General features: G+C 63.3%; 1 protein-coding gene across 23 annotated transcripts in view; it reads left to right on the plus strand.

The window, feature by feature from the left end:
• PLEKHA6 (pleckstrin homology domain containing A6) overlaps positions 1–15751 on the plus strand; it is a 48765-nt gene extending 33014 nt beyond the window's left edge. For 11 of the 23 annotated variants that reach the window (XM_040535951.1, XM_040535950.1, XM_040535949.1 and 8 more), the window contains 21 exons: positions 1334–1509; positions 1735–2220; positions 2525–3035; positions 3527–3613; positions 4361–4414; positions 6150–6230; positions 7631–7699; positions 7977–8057; positions 8248–8397; positions 8545–8640; positions 9119–9230; positions 9389–9528; positions 10123–10272; positions 11333–11456; positions 11626–11735; positions 12044–12226; positions 12391–12555; positions 12761–12894; positions 13001–13143; positions 13784–13907; positions 14264–14454. In XM_040535951.1, the coding sequence (XP_040391885.1) occupies positions 1334–1509; positions 1735–2220; positions 2525–3035; positions 3527–3613; positions 4361–4414; positions 6150–6230; positions 7631–7699; positions 7977–8057; positions 8248–8397; positions 8545–8640; positions 9119–9230; positions 9389–9528; positions 10123–10272; positions 11333–11456; positions 11626–11735; positions 12044–12226; positions 12391–12555; positions 12761–12894; positions 13001–13143; positions 13784–13899 (3168 nt within the window). In that variant the 3' untranslated portion in view covers positions 13900–13907; positions 14264–14454. Of the gene's footprint in view, positions 1–414; positions 479–1333; positions 1510–1734; positions 2221–2524; positions 3036–3526; positions 3614–4360; positions 4415–6149; positions 6231–7630; positions 7700–7976; positions 8058–8247; positions 8398–8544; positions 8641–9118; positions 9231–9388; positions 9529–10122; positions 10273–11332; positions 11457–11625; positions 11736–12043; positions 12227–12390; positions 12556–12760; positions 12895–13000; positions 13144–13783; positions 13908–14263 lie in introns of those variants that run through there. The other 12 variants (XM_040535972.1, XM_040535971.1, XM_040535956.1 and 9 more) reach the window with 12 other exon arrangements.
• Positions 15752–15892: the final 141 nt, after the last annotated feature.

Consider the following 15892-nt stretch of genomic DNA (forward strand, 5'->3'; position numbering starts at 1 on the left):
ACAGCCGGGTTGTGCCAAAACCGAGCACGCTCCTTCCTGCTCATGAGCATGGCAGGAGCTACATGACCTGCACCTCTCCATGTCCTCAGTGCTCATGTCCCTGTAGGAACCCATGGATAAATAGAAACAGGGAGTCAAACCACCTGGTGCTGTACTAGGATTAGGCAGCACTGCAGCCCTCATCTCCGTGCGTGGGCTTCCCAGTCACAGCATCCAGGGGTTCCCTCTGTGCCACTGCCGTGGGCTCAGTGTGCTGCCAGCCTTGGGCTCCAGCACCTTGGGTACCACTTGGGTACCCCTTGGAAGAGGGGAAGGGGTCCCAGAGGGCCCCAAAGCAAGGCAAGGGCTGCGCCCACAATCCCCCCGCTGCGGTTTGACCCCTTGTCTGTGTTTCCTCCTCTCTCCGCGGGCGAGGATCCCCCCGGACAGGAGGTCTCCACGCGCCCTTCGGCCACGCCAGCACCCCGCCACCAGCTAGGTAGTATCTGCTTGTGTTTCTGATGCATGCAGAGGGTGAGGGGTGACCCGCATGCTTCACTCACCCCGCTCTCACTAATCCGGGGCAGGAATCGGTGTGATTTTGTGTTTTATCTCTCGTTCTGGCTGCAGAGCTTTTGAGGTAGGAGGCTGCAGGGTCAGGAGGAGCCAGGCAGGAGGCGTCCCTGCCCCCTGCAGCTGGGGAAAATGGAAACCCAAGGGAGGGTTTTAATCAAAACCCCTTTTTTTGTTAATTTTATTTTAAATTATTTGACCCCCAAAAGTTTTCCAGGGGAAAAAAACTACGTTTTTTTCTTTTCTTCCTCCTTGCTGCCTCCCATCCCTTCCCAGAGAGAGGGAAGGTGGCTGCTTCAGAAAGGCCCTCAGCAGCCAAACCTGCCCTCCAGCTGCTCTAGCATGGGGTGGAGGGTGGGCACTGACCTCCTGGACCCAAAATGAACCTTTTTCCCCCAAAAAAACATTCTCTGGGCCAAGAAGCCACCTTCTCCCTAGCCCTGCATGACCAATAATGCTCTGGCCAGCGCTGCTGCTCTCGATGGGACGCGGCTCCCCCATCTGCCTCTGGGCACCCCCAGGGCACCTGCACAGTGCTGGGGTGCAGCTTCTGGGGGAAGGGCTGGTCCCCAGCATCACGGAGGGCGAGGGCATCGCTGTGAGCCCAGGGGACAAGGGATCCTGGATCTGCCTGCAGAGCCTTCGTCCCTCCCAGTGCTGCTGAGGATGCTCCTGGGGACCGAGGTGGCTTCTCCTGCGGCACCAGGACCTCGTGCCGGGGTGGAGATGGAGCTCTCACTCGCCTGTCTGTCTCTCTCCCCACTTCTCTGCCCCCCTGCAGGTGACTGTGTGCTGGGTGGAGGAGGTGCCGGCGAGTAACGGGCAGTCCCTGTCTCCCCAGGCCGAGCACGCTGGCATCCGGACCTACTTCTTCAGCGCCGAGAACACGGAGGAGCAGGAGTCCTGGATCCAAGCCATGGGCGAAGCCGCCCGGGTGCAGATCCCCCCCACCCAGAGGTCAGAGCGCTGCACGGGGCTGGGGGCACCCCTCTGCCTCTTGGAGCTGGGGTGGAGGGGCTGTGCGCCACGGCTGGGGACCTCTTGGAGCACGGGGTCCCTGTGCAGAATGGAGCTGGGGGAGCATCAGCCCCCTGAGGCTGCGGGAGGGATGGGATATTGTTGGCCATCCTGGGGGTGTTACAATCAGAGGGTAATGCTCTCTTGTGTCTCCATGCCCTGCAGACACGAGAAGACAGACTCTGAAAACATCCCTCCCAGCAAGCACCACCACCACCGCAACGCCGTGCACCGCGAGCACCCCAAGGCCGACCCCGACGCCAAGACCAGGGGTGAAGGCGACGGCCGTGGTTCGGAGAAGATGGAGAGGAAACCGGAGAGGGTGGAGAGCAAGAAGGAACCCTTGGCCAAAGCCAACGGCATCGCGGGGCAGGAGATGCCCTCGGAGCCCGGCAGCCCCTACCCCGAGGGACCCCGGGTGCCAGCAAGCACGGAGCGGCCGACGCAGCCCAACGGGTGGCCGTATTCTTCCCCCAGCCGCCCCGGCAGCACCGCCTATCCCCCACCCGACGGGGAGAGCGCTGCCCACCGCCGGAGCTTTGCCCCCCGCACCAACCCCGAGAAGATTGCCCAGCGCAAGAGCTCCATGACGCAGCTGCAGCAGTGGGTGAACCTGCGCCGGGGGAACGTGCCCCCCGAGGAGCTGCGGAGGTGAGGGCTGCGGGGGGTGGCCAGGGGAGAGGAGGGGACCCTGCTCCTTTTCTTTTGGGTGATGTTCCGGGAATATTTTTCCTCTTCCCACCTGCTTTATCCCCTCCTGGGATCAGCAAATCTGCCGCATGATGTGCGTAGGACACCCCCAAAAGCTAAGCAGGGTGAATTTTGGAGGGGGGCCACCATGGGGTCCCCAGGAGGACAGACACCACCTTTCCCAACACTGGTGTCAGAGCTGCCTGCTACGAGGGTATCCTCACCTCTGGGACCACCCAGATCTCACTTCTCTCTTCTCTCCCAGCCCCACCAGGTTTTACCCCGTGTCTCGCCGGGTGCCCGACTACTACTCGCCCTACTCGCCCCAGTACCCCGAGGACTACCAGTACTACCCGCCCGGCGTGCGCCCCGACAGCATCTGCTCCATGCCTGCCTACGAGCGCGTGAGCCCGCCCTGGGCGCTGGACGATAAGCGCCACTCCTTCCGCAACGGGGGCCCCTACCAGCTCCGGGAGTGGAAGGAGCACCCCGCTTTTGGCCGGCAGGACGTCCCGCTCTGGCTCGCCGGCCCCGGCAGGCAGCCGACTTATTTCGACGAGGTGGACGCCGCCTCGGGCTCCCTGCGGCGCATGTCACTGCAGCCCCGCTCCCGCTCCGTGCCGCGCTCGCCCAGCCAGGGCTCCTACGCCAGGGCTCGTGTCTACTCCCCCGTCCGCTCACCCAGCGCCCGCTTCGAGCGGCTGCCGCCCCGGGGAGAGGAGATTTACGCCGACCCTGCCACCTTCATGATGAGGAGGTCCATCAGTTCGCCCAAGGTAAGCGTCCGTCGCTGCTGGGGCATGCGGGGATGGAGGGGACCCATGTTGGGGACGTCAGGGTGGGGATGCTGTGGCACAGTCTGCGCCTTTTGGGTGCACATCCTGGCCTCAGGATGCCACCGAGTCCTTGGTGCGCAGCAGCTGGTGGCTTTAGGTCCTCCTTTGCAGCCCTGCAAAGCCACCCAAGTTGTGCTTGTTCCCTCCTGGCTGCTCCTGCGCTGCTGGGAGGCTGGAGAGATGGGGCAGGAGGGGAGCTTGGGGCCACCATGAGCAAGGCGATCCCAAGAGGAGCACTCTGTTGTCCCTATATTGCTGCTGCACCCCTCAAAGCTGGACCTGACCCTGCTGCGGGGCTGGGGGTCTGCACAGGGTGGGAGAGATGTGTCCCGAGCCCCTGCAGTCACTCTGAGCAGCAAAAAGGGGATGGGGGAGGCATCGCATGCCCCTCACCTGTCCCCAGGGTTTAGTGGGGTCTCCTCTCTCCCCAGTACGACTACCTGGGCGACAGGCGTCCCGTCCCCGCAGGGATGTTCCCGTACCACTACCCGGCATCTCCCACAGTCCACGACAAAATGGTATGTACGCTGCTGGCACCGACGGGGTGGGCTCGGGGGTCTGCAAGGACAGGGGGGTCACAGCTCAGGGCACCCTGGCTTGGATGGGTGAGGAGGAGCAGCTTTGTGGGTCAGAGATGGGCTGCGCCGGACAGGTCAGGACCTCTGGTGTCTCCAGTCCCTCCTGGCCCCCCTTGGACCCCCATATGCCCAGTGATGCCCAGCTTGTCACCGCTGGGGCTGTTCCCCTGGGGATGGGGTGAGGCTGGCGCGCTCCCTGCACCTCTCCTCTCCTCGCTTCCTCACTTTTGGCTACCGCTGCTGCTTGTCCCTGAGCTGCGTTTTCCCCCTAAAGCATGGAGCTGGTGGGGGGGCGACCAGCAGGTCCCCCTGTGCAGCCCAATCCTGCAGGGCAGGAGCAGCCATTGCAGGAGGGAGAAGCATAAATTTTCATAAGCTGTCCATGCTGCCATCCATCCTCACCAGCGAGAGATGCAGGGGAGGCAAGCGGAGCCCCAAGGACAGGGACCTGCTGCTTCCAGCCGGGAGGGAGGCGTGCTGGCTGTGGAGAGCCGGGAGGAGAGCGGGGTCTGGTGTCCTGCAGCACGTCCCCGGCCACCCTCCCCACTTTGGGCAGAGGAGGTTGCCCCTTGCTTCCCCAGCCCAGAGGTCTTCGCATTTCTGCAGCCTTCACCTAACCGCTTTGCTTCTTTTTTTTATGTGTTTTGTGTGTTCGTTTCTTGCCGCATGCCTGCTGGCTCCTGGTAGGATGAACTTTTAGACCTTCAGTTGCAAAGAAACCTAGAGTATTTGGACCAGCAGGTAGGCAGAGCTGGCTGTGAGCCTCACGCTGCTTCTGTCCCCGTGTGCCCTGTCCCCAGCGGCATCCCCTTCCTTCCCAGCAGAGCATCTCTTCCCCTAACATCCATCCTCACCCCTCTTGGCATTAAAGCAGCACGAGTTGTCTTTCGTTTGCTTCCTCCATCCTTCCCCTCCGTAGGGTCACTCGTTGCTTGGCAGAGGAACCCCCCTGACAGTGCCTTCTGTGGGGTATGCTGGAGCCGGCGGGGCGGTGCGGGATGTCCCCGTGCCCAGCAGTGCCTCTGGCATCGGTGTGAGCCGAGCTGCTGCCAAAATGACGATCCAGGGCACCCAGCAAGGGGCTGCGAGCCCCTGCAGGTGGCTGGGCTGGGGCACAGAGGTGTTTGGTGCTCGCCCAGGACTCCGCAGGAGGGTGAACAAGGTGTGCAGCCAGGCGAGGTGGTGTTGGTGACACTCTCGCCCCGTGCCTCCTCAAAGGCGAGAGGTTTGATGCAGGGCTGGGATCAGGAGCCCGCTGGGACTGGCACCGAAGCAGCAGCTCTTGGGATTTTGCATGCCAAGGGGTGTTTGGAGGACAGCCATGAGCTGACTTCATCCCGGGGGCAGGGGGAGGGAAGGCCTGGGAGGCAGCTGCGGGTGCGGTGGGGTGGAAAGTGCAGGCACTGCCTGAAATCAGAGAGGGGGACGGGAGCCATCGGCTGCTGCTGCCACCCGGCGCTTGCTGCACAACCAGGCTTGCACTAAGGGAGCTGCTCCAGAGACAATCTCATTAGTCTGCAAATCCCCATCGGTGCAGTAATCACCAAGATCTGTGTCTGCCTTGGAGCAGAGCCAAGGACAAGCAGGAGCGCTCGGTGCAATGAAAGCTCTCTGGATTATTTCACAGCCATCGGCAGCAACGCTCGGTCTCTGAGACGCTTCAAAATGCTCCCTAAAAAGGCTTTCCATCTCCTCCTCCTCTCCTGCTGACCTCTGGAGAGACTAATTCAGAGTGATGTTGTCGAGTAGCTCTTTTAAAACAGTTTGCTACTTCATTTTTGCTCTCCTCGCTTGTCTGGAGAGCCGCACTGGGTGCAGTCAGGGGTTGGCTGCGCCCTGCCTCGCTGACCGGCCCCAAGCCGGGGTCTGGTCCTGGATCTGTGCTTCAGCTGCCCTCACCCCTTGGTCCTCAGGGGTTGTGGCTGCGAGGGCATCGTCTGCCTCTCGTCTTCGGGCACCTGCAGTGTTTCTGTGTGCTGCCGTCCCCGCAGGAGGCTCTGCTGTTTGAGGCCACAGGGCTTGAGTGGGGGACCCTGCTGTCCCCCGAGGCTGTGGTCCCCTCTGTACCCAGAGCGTGTCTGTGCTCACGGACAGGACGTGGAGCTGTTTGTCGTTGGGCTTGTCTGTCTGTCTACTGGGGCCACGCTGTGCGTCGCGGCCGTGGGCGTCTCTGTGCAAGCCTGTGTCTGTGTGTGCAGTTGGCTGCAGCCCAGCTCGGAGCTGGCTCGGTTGGATCTGTGTTTCCCTCTCCCCTCATCAAAGTTTTCAGCCCCCAGGATGCTCTTGACTGCCCCAAACAGGGCAGCAGCAGCCTGGGGCAGCTGTTTCCTTGTGGTTCAAGCACCTGGGACATCTCTCAGAGGTGGTACCTTGCAGCATGATGCCCCGACGGGTCCTGGACAGAGCTGCACCAACGGCGCCTGAGCGCACGCGTGTCTCCGCTGACCTCTGAAATTTCCTTCCCTGTCTGTCGCAGATGAGCGAGAGCGAAACCCTGATCAGTATGGTGAACAGGATGGTGGAGACCTCCTCCCCTAGGGCTCAGCTCTACATGCAAGTAAGCCTCTGGCCGCCGGGCTGGCCCGGCCGCTCGTGCATGGCAGGCCACGTCAGCCGCCCCACACACCATCCCCGAGGTCACCTCCTGCCATCTCTGCTCATGCAAGCTCCAGCATCCATGCGGCGCCAGCACGTCACGCTCTCGGGGTCCTGCTAGTCCATCCCAGGCTTTGCTAATCCATCCATGAGCCATTGCAACGCCGTAAATCCTTGTCCTGAGAGCACAAGGTGGGGACGCGGCAGTCCCAAGCCCTCGCCCTCGTTCAGGCGCTTTGCTCGCCGCTGTGTTGAAGAGGCAAGGAGAAGGCGGATCCGGAGGAATCCAGCCCAAGAATCTTAAACCAAAGCAATACCTCCGGTGTTGAGGAGAGGAAGCAGCCTGTTACCCCACGAGGCTGTGGCACGCTTCTCTCCTTTTACCTGGAGTTTGGAGAGGCTGCAAAAGCATGGGGGCACCCCAGCCGGCGTGGGGTGCAGCTCCAAATGTGGGTGCATCGAGTCACCCAGCAGCCAGAGTGGCTGTGGGGCCCTGGTGTTGCTGGCACTCGGTGCCGTGAGCAGGGCAGGAGTGGGCCAGACCTGGGCAGGCATCTCTTGGATGTGTGACCGGGTGATTGCTGGTGCTTCTTGGGGAGGGGAAGGTGCCTGTTCCCATCCCTGTGCCAGGGGAGCGGGGGATGCGCTGCAGGGTGAAGCCAGAGCAGCTGCGATGCTTTTGTTGGCCCGGCTCCCTGCTCGGAGGCAGCAGGATCCGCATCTGCCAGACTCTGCCGTGAGCTGAGCCGGGCATTTCCCAGGTTCAGGTCTATTTGCATTGTCCTGTGGTTTTAAATCACTCTAATGTAGCGTCTTGCTTTCTAGCAATAATGATCCCCTTCTTCCTATCTTATGCCTTTCATCTCGAGATCTTGGAGGCATTTAATTGGTGAGGTCCCATTAGTAATTTAGATTTCCAGGAAAGGAAAATGACTCACAGAGAAGCTGGATGGTAAACAGGTCCTGATGTGACGGCTGATTTATAGGTGCTTCTACTCCACTAAGTGGGATTACGGCTTAATCTTTCTGCCTTTGTTTCCCTGCCTGTGAAACGGTGGCAGCTGTATGCCAGGCAGTTAATGATTCACGAGACATCTCTCTAGCCGAGCTCTTGGCGTCTGGCGGAGAGCTTGTCTCCAGTTAACTCCTGCTGCTTGCCCGGCCAGCGGGTACCGGGGCTGGGAATGGGGAGGAGGCTGTGCCTTCCCCCCCACCGTGCTGCCTCCGGGGACCCGGCTCTCGCTTCTCCTTCCGCAGGGACCGGGAGAGGGGCTGCTCGCCGGCAGCAGCCTCTCCTTCCCGAGGGTCTCCTGGCAGCGCATCGGCTCCCGGAGCCAGGCTCACCCCGCGCTCTGCTTGCAGGTGACGCCCTTCCCCGAAGCCTACAGGGAGACTCTGCACGCCTACAAGATAAACGAGCAAGACACCGATGTAAGAGCAAATGTCCGTGCTGCATGTCCTCCCTCTGCCCCTGACCCTACATGTCCTGTCCCTTGCAATGAGCCCGGCAGGCTGGAAACCCTCCCTTGGACCACACGTTGTCCCATTTACCCAACCCCGAGGGCTGTGCCCTGGCTGCATCCCGTCTCTCCTGGAGGTCTTGGCTCCAGCTGAGCATGGATCTGGTTGCACAGGTGCCTGGTGTGCCCCGCACCCCATTGCTGGGCTCTCACCCTTCCCTCCCTTTCTCTTTCCTACCCGGGAGCAGAAGCTGCTGGGGAAGCTCTGCGAGCAGAACAAGGTGCTGCGGGAGCAGGAGAGGCTGGTGCAGCAGCTCCGAGCGGAGAAGGTACATGGCGCACACAGTTTGGGGACATCTCAGGGGGGACATTTGTGGGCTGGGGGGGATTTCATGGCCCTGCCATGGTCCCGGTAGTCTCCATGCACTAATGGCCCATTAAGGAGGGGAAAATGCTGCTCCTGCCCCAGCCGCCCTGGTGAGTGCTCTCACAGCTGCATCGCCTTCTCGTCCCTCCCAGGAGAGCCTGGAGAGTGCCCTGATGGGGACGCACCAGGAGCTGGAGATGTTTGGGAGCCAGCCGGCCTACCCAGAGAAGCTGCTGCACAAGAAGGAATCGCTGCAGAACCAGCTCATCAACATCCGCGTGGAGCTCTCGCAGGCCAGCACGGTAGGGGGCTCCCCCTCCACCACGCTCCCTGTCCCCGTTCCTGCCCCTTTCCCTGTCCCCATCCCCATCCATCCTTCCCGGAGCACCTGGCAGAGCTCTGTGCCCCATGGCTGCTGCCCAAACCCCTCTGACTCCCCCACTCCACAGGCCTTGGCCAACAGCACCGCTGAGTACGAGAGCCTGGAGAGCGAGGTGTCCGCCCTGCACGACGACCTCTGGGAGCAGCTGAACCTCGACATCCAGGTGAGCGGGACCCCAACAGCCCCAGGAGACCCTCGCTGGCCCCAGGTTCCCCCCACCAGCCCCAGCTGGTGCAGGTTGAAGTCCCCTGGTTCCTTCAGCCCTCTGCTCCTGCAAGGAGCCGATCTGCAAGCGGCTGCGGATCTCAGCGTCCTGATTTGGCCACAGCTGGCAGCAAGCACAGGGGTGCTGATGAAGCTGAGGCACCCGGGTGCGTTGCTTTTTGGTGCTGGCGAAGGGGCTGCAGCGCTCCCCATGCCCATGGGGCTCTGCCAGCCCCTGCCCCAGCCTGCAGCTCCCGGCAGGAGACGAGTCGAGGGCGTGATGGTTTGGCCCAGCGGGGCTGCGTCTGTCTCAGATGAACCCCACTGAGCCCCGGGGATGGGATGTGGCAGCGGGGATGGGACATGGCCAGGACAGGGCTGGCTGCAGGGCTGACAGCGGTGGGAGCCGCTCTGACCGCTGCTTTTCGCCCCTGCAGAACGAAATGCTCAACCGGCAGATCCAGAAAGAGATCTGGCGGATCCAGGACGTGATGGAGGGGCTGAGGAAGAACAACCCGTCCCGTGGCACGGACACTGCCAAGCACAGAGGTGAGCAGGCTCAGTCCCTGCCCTGCACGGCACTGACCCCAGCATGCCACAGCTTGGGGCATCCCGTGACAGCGCTGCTGCGAGGCACTCACTGGGAGAGGCTGTGCTGTGGTGCACGTGCTTATTTCTGCTTTTTTTTTTTTTTTTTTTTTCTGCAGTGGCCATCGGCCCCTCGGGCACGTACAGCTCCAACAGCCCCGCCAGCCCCCTGAGCTCGGCCAGCCTCACCAGCCCCCTGAGCCCCTTCTCCCTCGTCTCCGGCTCCCAGGGCTCGCCCACCAAGCCGGGCCCCAGCGAGGTGAGTGAGCCGGGGTGTCCCCAGGGAGCCCCGAGTCCTCACTTGGGCATCGGGTTTGCATGTGGCTCTGCCTGGGGGCACCGCTCTGCCCACGTCCCTGGGCTGTGGGGTCTCCTGGTGACGTCTGGGTCCGTGTCCCTCACAGGGGCTGTGTCTGAGCTCCTGCACCAAGCAGCCTGAAGGCTGGGAGTTGCTCAGCTCCAGGGCCAGCTCTTGCTGCCACCACAGTCCCTGCATCCACTGATCTCACCTGCATCCGTGGGAAGTTCAGGGTGGAACCTGGGGACTCCTCAAAGCTGCCCTGGCTGCACCAAGGCGATGCTGATGTCTCCTGGGGGCTGATAGCCCTGAGCTCGGGGAGGGTCTCTCCAGCTGCCCCCTGCCCTGCCTGGCCCCGCTGCACATGGGAGATGGGAAAAGTCCCCCCGTGTATGGGGACACAGAAGTGCAGGACCGAATGAGCAGCTGCCAGCTGCTCTCCCTCCTCCTTCCCTAGCCTTTCACTGTGTTTTGTCTCGTGCTCTCTTTAACTCTCTTTTCCTTCCCGTCTCCCAGTTTCTCTGTTCTCACGCCTAATGCTCCTCTCCACCCCAGGAACCCGGCCCGCCTCGACCTCCCCTCCCCAAGTCGTACGTCCCCCTGGAGCCTCCTCCGACCGTCCCTCCGCTCCCTAGCGAGAGCCGCCCCTGGCCGTACCCCACCTCCCCTTCCTGGCAGCGAGGCGGCGAGGCGCAGAGGGGACAGGTACCAAAACCTCTCCCGAGCAGCCACGAGCAGCATCCCTTCCCTCCATCCCTCCCTCCCCGACACGTCAGGGACCAGGCAGGGACAGCACGGAGGTGGCACTCAGCTAGGGGACTAGCACATGGCACCGTACCACCTCTCCGAGGGGCGCAGTGGGCAGCGACCCCAAGGCAGCTTCACCGTGGCCTCTCCAAGTCCCCGACACCCATGCATAGCACCTACGTGGATGCTCAGGACTGGGACAGGCTCCTCTCGGGTAGCTGGAGGTGTAAATCTGCTGCAGCCCCAGCCTCTCTGCTTTCCTCTGCCCTCTCCTCTCTCGCTGTCCTTCTGCAGCACCACTCCCTGCTGCACCAGGGGCCGCAGAGCTCGGCCGGCCTGGGGCGACTGTGTGTGCAAACCCAGACCTGGAGGTTCCTGGTCCCATCTCAGCCATGTTCCCACCTGGGAATGGGGCCACGTTTGGACTCTGGGAGACAGAAGTGTCCTTGCAGCTGGGTGATCCTCAGGGGGGTCAGGATGCATGCATGTGGGGCTGTAAAAACAAAAGCTGTGCTGAGCTGGGAATGATTATGGACCCAAGCGTGAGTGGCACCAGCGCGTGCTCAGGGTGCAGGAGGGAAAGGACCCCAAAAACAGCCCTTGGCTCGCTCCCTGTTGCTGCCTGGTGCCTGCCCCAGCTCGTGCCCTCGTGGGACCCGGCCCCCTTCTGCAGGCAGGGGCTGGAGCCCAGCACGGGGCCCCTCCAGCCCGGAGCTCCTGGGAGCCCCCTCCAAGCCGTGTCAGGACCGTCCCCCCGCAGATGGGTTTTCCAACACAGGGCCGTGTCACCAGGACGCTGAGGGGTGCCTGGCCACGAGCTGCAGTGCTCTCCCAGCCCATGGCCACACTGAAGGAGTACGCTTTGGGTGTGCTAGTGGTCTGCTTGGCCAGCGTCCATGTGCCCCAGGAGCATGTCTGGGGCCGTGTTCCCCCCTGGGGCAGTGTGTGTGTGTTCCCAGGCAGAGTGTGGCTGCCCAGCAAGGTGGTGGCTCACCGGGGACCTGCTTTGCCCCCGCAGCCCAAGCCGAGCTTCGAGCAGAGCAAGAAGGAGACGCAGCGAGCGGCTGCCCCTGCTGCCCCCGCCGAGGGGCTGCCGAGCCGGCAGGAGCAGGAGGCAGAGAAGCAAGCGGCTCTCAACAAAGGTACGGCGCTGGCCCAGCAGGTCCTGCTCCAGCAGGCTCCCCAAGCCTACCCTGGCCATGGGGAATGTCTACACAACGGTCTCCAGCTCTTCCCCAGCACCGCACATGGCTGGGACCCTGCCCTGCGTGCCCAGGGATGCTCAGCCTGGTGTTTCTGTTTGTCCTGCAGTGGGCATCGTGCCCCCCCGAACCAAGTCTCCGCCGGAGGAGGAGGTGGTGCCCGCGGGCAGCACGCTGAGGAGGAGCGCCGGCGGCATGGCCAACGGGCTGGGATCCAAGGCATGGCCCGTAGCGAGGGGCTGGGGCCGGGTTGGCGACGCTGGGTGCTGGGCTGGCTGTGGGGGCTCTTCTGCGGCCGTGGTGCTGCTCTGCTCCCCAGTGCCATGGGGAGAGGGTGGGGGGAACAATCGCTGCGTGGTTCTGCATCTCAGCACCCAGCTGGGAACCTCCTGGGCTCTGTGGGTGCCTCTCTTTGCCCCAGGAGTGGGCTGAGCACAGCAGTCCATTGCAGGGATGCAGCACGGGTGGATGGGGCTGGATCCTGCTCCGTTCAGGGGTCCGTGACCATGGGGCTGGGCTCTTCCCAGGAGAGGCCGAAGAGCGCCGTGTTTGCCAACGAGACAAAGGTGAAGATGAGCGTGGAGGAGCAGATCGACCGCATGAAGCGCCACCAGAGCGGCTCCATGAAGGAGAAGCGGCGCAGCCTGCAGCTCCTGGGCAGCCAGCAGCCCGACACCCCCAGCACGAAGGCACCCGCCTCCTACAAAGTGGTGAGACCCTGCACCAGCACTTCACCCCCAGCACAGCAGGCTTTGCCTCGCGGGGGTGCTCTGAGCTCCCTGAAGGTGGTGAAGGGGCAGACGGGACACTGGGGGCTGTGGCAGGGGACAGTTTGCTGGTCCAGGGGGCTCAGCGGGGCTGGGGTACCTCACAGGTGCGCCGGCACCGCAGCATTCACGAGGTGGACATCTCGGACCTGGAGGCAGCGCTGCGCTCCGACGACCCCGGCAAGGTCCACGAGACGCCCCGGGAGGAGATCGCCCGGCTGCGCAAGATGGAGCTGGAGCCGCAGCACTACGACGTGGATATCAACAAGGAGGTGAGGACGGGAGGGACGAGCGTGGACTTGGGGCATCCCCACTGCCGGAGGGTCAATCCAACCCCTGCATTGTGTGGGATCCTGGAGCCAGAGCGAGTGCCCATGCAGGTGGTGGGAGCTGGGGGAGACTGGGGAAGGTGGGTGCTGGTGTGGGGATGGGTCCTGGTGGCCGGCGCTCAGCTCAGCCCCTGTTGCTGCACCCCAGCTATCCACGCCAGACAAAGTCCTCATCCCCGAGCGGTACATCGAGCTGGAGCCCGACACACCACTCAGCCCCGAAGAGATGAAGGAGAAGCAGAAGAAGGTGGAAAGGATAAAAACTCTCATTGCCAAGTCCAGGTGAGGCTGCAGCACCCGCAACCCGCGTGCGCCCCTTCCCCGGCACCCCGGTGCACCCCACCACCAAGGGCAGCCGCAGGCACTGAAGTCCCCGCTGTCCCCGCAGCCTGCAGAATGTCATCCCCCTGGGCGAGGGGGAGGTGGACGCCCCCCAGGACCCCGAAACACAGCTGCAGGAGCAGGAGAAGAGGATAGAGATCTCGTGTGCGCTGGCTGCTGAGGCGTCCCGCCGGGGCCGCATGCTCTCGGGTAAGGCACGGGGGGACACAGAGGGTCCTGGACACCTGGCCAGCAACTTCCAGCCCTGCAGGAGAGGGACTGCGGGTGCTGAACATGCAGGAGGAGTGGCTGCAGGGTGGAGCAGGCAGGTTGGATGACCAGCTCATGGCCTGGCCAGGCAGCAGAGCATGGTGCAGGGAACCACCACGCAGCAGGTGAGCCAGCCCGGCAAGCGAGGCGATGCCAGCGGCTGCGGGGTGATGCCAGCGGCTACCAGGGCCGTACCTGGGGCCACCTTCCCCTGCAGCAGCACTGAGCAGCGTGGGATCAGTCAGTGTCAAAACCAATCTTCCTGCCCCACGTCCAAGGAAAGAAACCCAGCTCAGAGAGCGCTCGGGGGCTGGGAAGTACCGCCGATGCACTGCGGTGGCACGCGGTGCCCGAGCGAGCGCGCTGCCTTGTCCATGAGGAGCCCTGTAGGGAGCTCACGTGTGCCGGGCGCCACTGTGGCTGTTTGTCCTAACCACGCTTGCTTCCTCCCTTCCTTCCTCTTCGTTTCCTCCCCTCCGCTAACCTGCCCGCTGGGAGCCGCCTGTCGCTGTGCCGCCTCTCCCATCCCGCTGCCTCCAGCTTGTGTTCTTCACGCCCTTCTCCCATTTCTTGTTTCCAGCTCAATGCGCTACCCCAAGCCCTCCCACCTCCCCAGCCTCCCCGACTCCACCGACCAACCCCCTCTCGTCTGAAACATCCCGGGTCGCCGACAGCAGCCATTTTATGCGTGTCTGAGCCATGAAGTAAGCACCTTTTCTCTTGTACTTCATCCCATCCTCTCCAGCCGGGGACGGGTGGGGGGTGCCTCTTCCCCCGGCCTCCTTTTCCACCCGGCGGCCGCCCATCGCTGCTTGCTCCAGCTAACATCTCCTGAGCCACGTCAGCCCCGGCTCCTCCTATGGAACAAGTGCAAGTGCCCTGCACGGTGAAGCCCCCCGTGTGGGACAGCCGCGGAGCCCAGGCTGGGCACGGGGGCTGAGCCAGCTGCTGGCCCCGGGAGGTGCTGGGTACGGGGTCAAGACCTCACAGGGCTTTTCTCTAAGCTGCTCGAGGGTCTCTGTGGCGCTCGTGGCTCATCTCCGCTCTCCTCTCCCTCCAGCTCAAGCCCTGGCCGCTGCCAGCGCCGTCAAGTTCCATGGGGCCACGTTTTAGCGCGCCGACACGCGCCCCGACTCGACACCGAACCTCTCCTCGGCCATCGTTTTTGGTTCTCCTGGACCCCTCCCTCCTTCCCACCAATGGCGAGACCCCCCCGGGATGGATGAGCGGGGAGATGTGGCACGGACGACACCGGCTGCTCTGCCCTGTCCTGGAGGAGATGTGCGGGTGCTGGGAGTTGGTCCGCTGGAGCGTGGACCCCAAGGACTGGGGGTCCTGAGCTGGCACAAGGATGGATCTGTGGTGGCCTGGGTGCCAGGCTGGCCGGGACAGCCATACAGGGGGGCACTTGCAGCAGTGGTCCTGGCACAGCCAGCCCTCTCCCTGCTGGGGCAGCCCTGGAGGAGCGCAGCACCCTCCATCTCTCCATGCTGATGTGTTGGCATCCCAAAAGTCTGCAGCGAGGCTCCTCCACCTGGAGCTCAGCCATCCCATCATGGGTGGTGCTTTCACCTCGTGCTGGAGGCTCCGTCTCTGCTCTTTGGATGCTCGCTCCTTTCCCTGTGCCCTGAAACTGCTTTTAGCATCCATCTCGCTGGAGGGAGTCACCAGCAGAGCCTGGCAGCCCCATCGCGCCTCGTGCCCGGGGCTCAGCAGAAGGAAGGAGGAGCTGTGCGGGGTCGGATGGAGAGGGGACAGGGAGGACACAGGGAGGATTATCCTGGGTGCTGGGGTGGTGCGAGGGCTGCCCGGTGCGGTGCTGGCACGGAGCAGCAGGTCTGGGAAGGGACTGGGATGTTGGAAAGGAGCAGACGAGTGGCACGAAGCCACGGCTCGCTGGGCCGAGCAGGAATTTGTGCGGGTGGCTGGGGACGGTGCCGAGAAGGGGTCCGGGTTTGGGCCATGAGCACCTCGGGTGGCAGCAGCGGGGTCTGTCCTCAGTGCACTCCCACACACTGTCTGTGGTCACCCCCAGCACCCATGGGTGCCCAAGGCTGGGGGGACGCATGGGGAGCAACTTGGGGCTGCAAAGAGCCGGGACACCTCTGGGTGTCTGTGCAAGCCGGGCTGCTGGAGGAGGGGGCTCCTTGCCCCACAGCCCCGGGCTGGGTTAATGAGCACCGGGGGGTGACGGATTTGGGGGGCAGGGCTGGGGGGACCCCAGCTGTGCTCGCATCCTCCAGTGCCAGCATGGGCCAGGGCCCTCTGAAAACCTGACAGCGCATCTCACCCCGAGACCTTGCCATTGCACTCCAACCCCTGTGGCTTGTTCTTTTTTTTTCTGTAGCGGGTTTACCCTTTTCTTTAGCTTTTCAGAGGGAGGACAAAAAGCTGGTCCTGCCGGGAAACAGCATCAGGCTGTGCAGGGCCGGGAGGGGTGAGGCGGATGGGGTGAGGAGCCAGATGCTGACCATCCCCTAGCTTTTTCCCCACTGGCTGGATCCTGACGCCCTGGCCAGCCCCCTGCCCTGTACCCGTGTGCTGCCACGAGGCCCCCCCCTCTACGTCCCCATCGCTCCCCCGATCGTAGCAATACTCCTAGGATCCCAGGAACCCCAAGTCCCGCTCCGCTCCCAAGCCTCCTGCAACCCTCTTAGCTCATAAAGCTGGCCCTTTATTTTGCTATTAC

Source organism: Cygnus olor, chromosome 24 (genome assembly GCF_009769625.2).
Source record: "Cygnus olor isolate bCygOlo1 chromosome 24, bCygOlo1.pri.v2, whole genome shotgun sequence".
Classification (NCBI taxonomy): Eukaryota; Metazoa; Chordata; class Aves; order Anseriformes; family Anatidae; genus Cygnus; species Cygnus olor.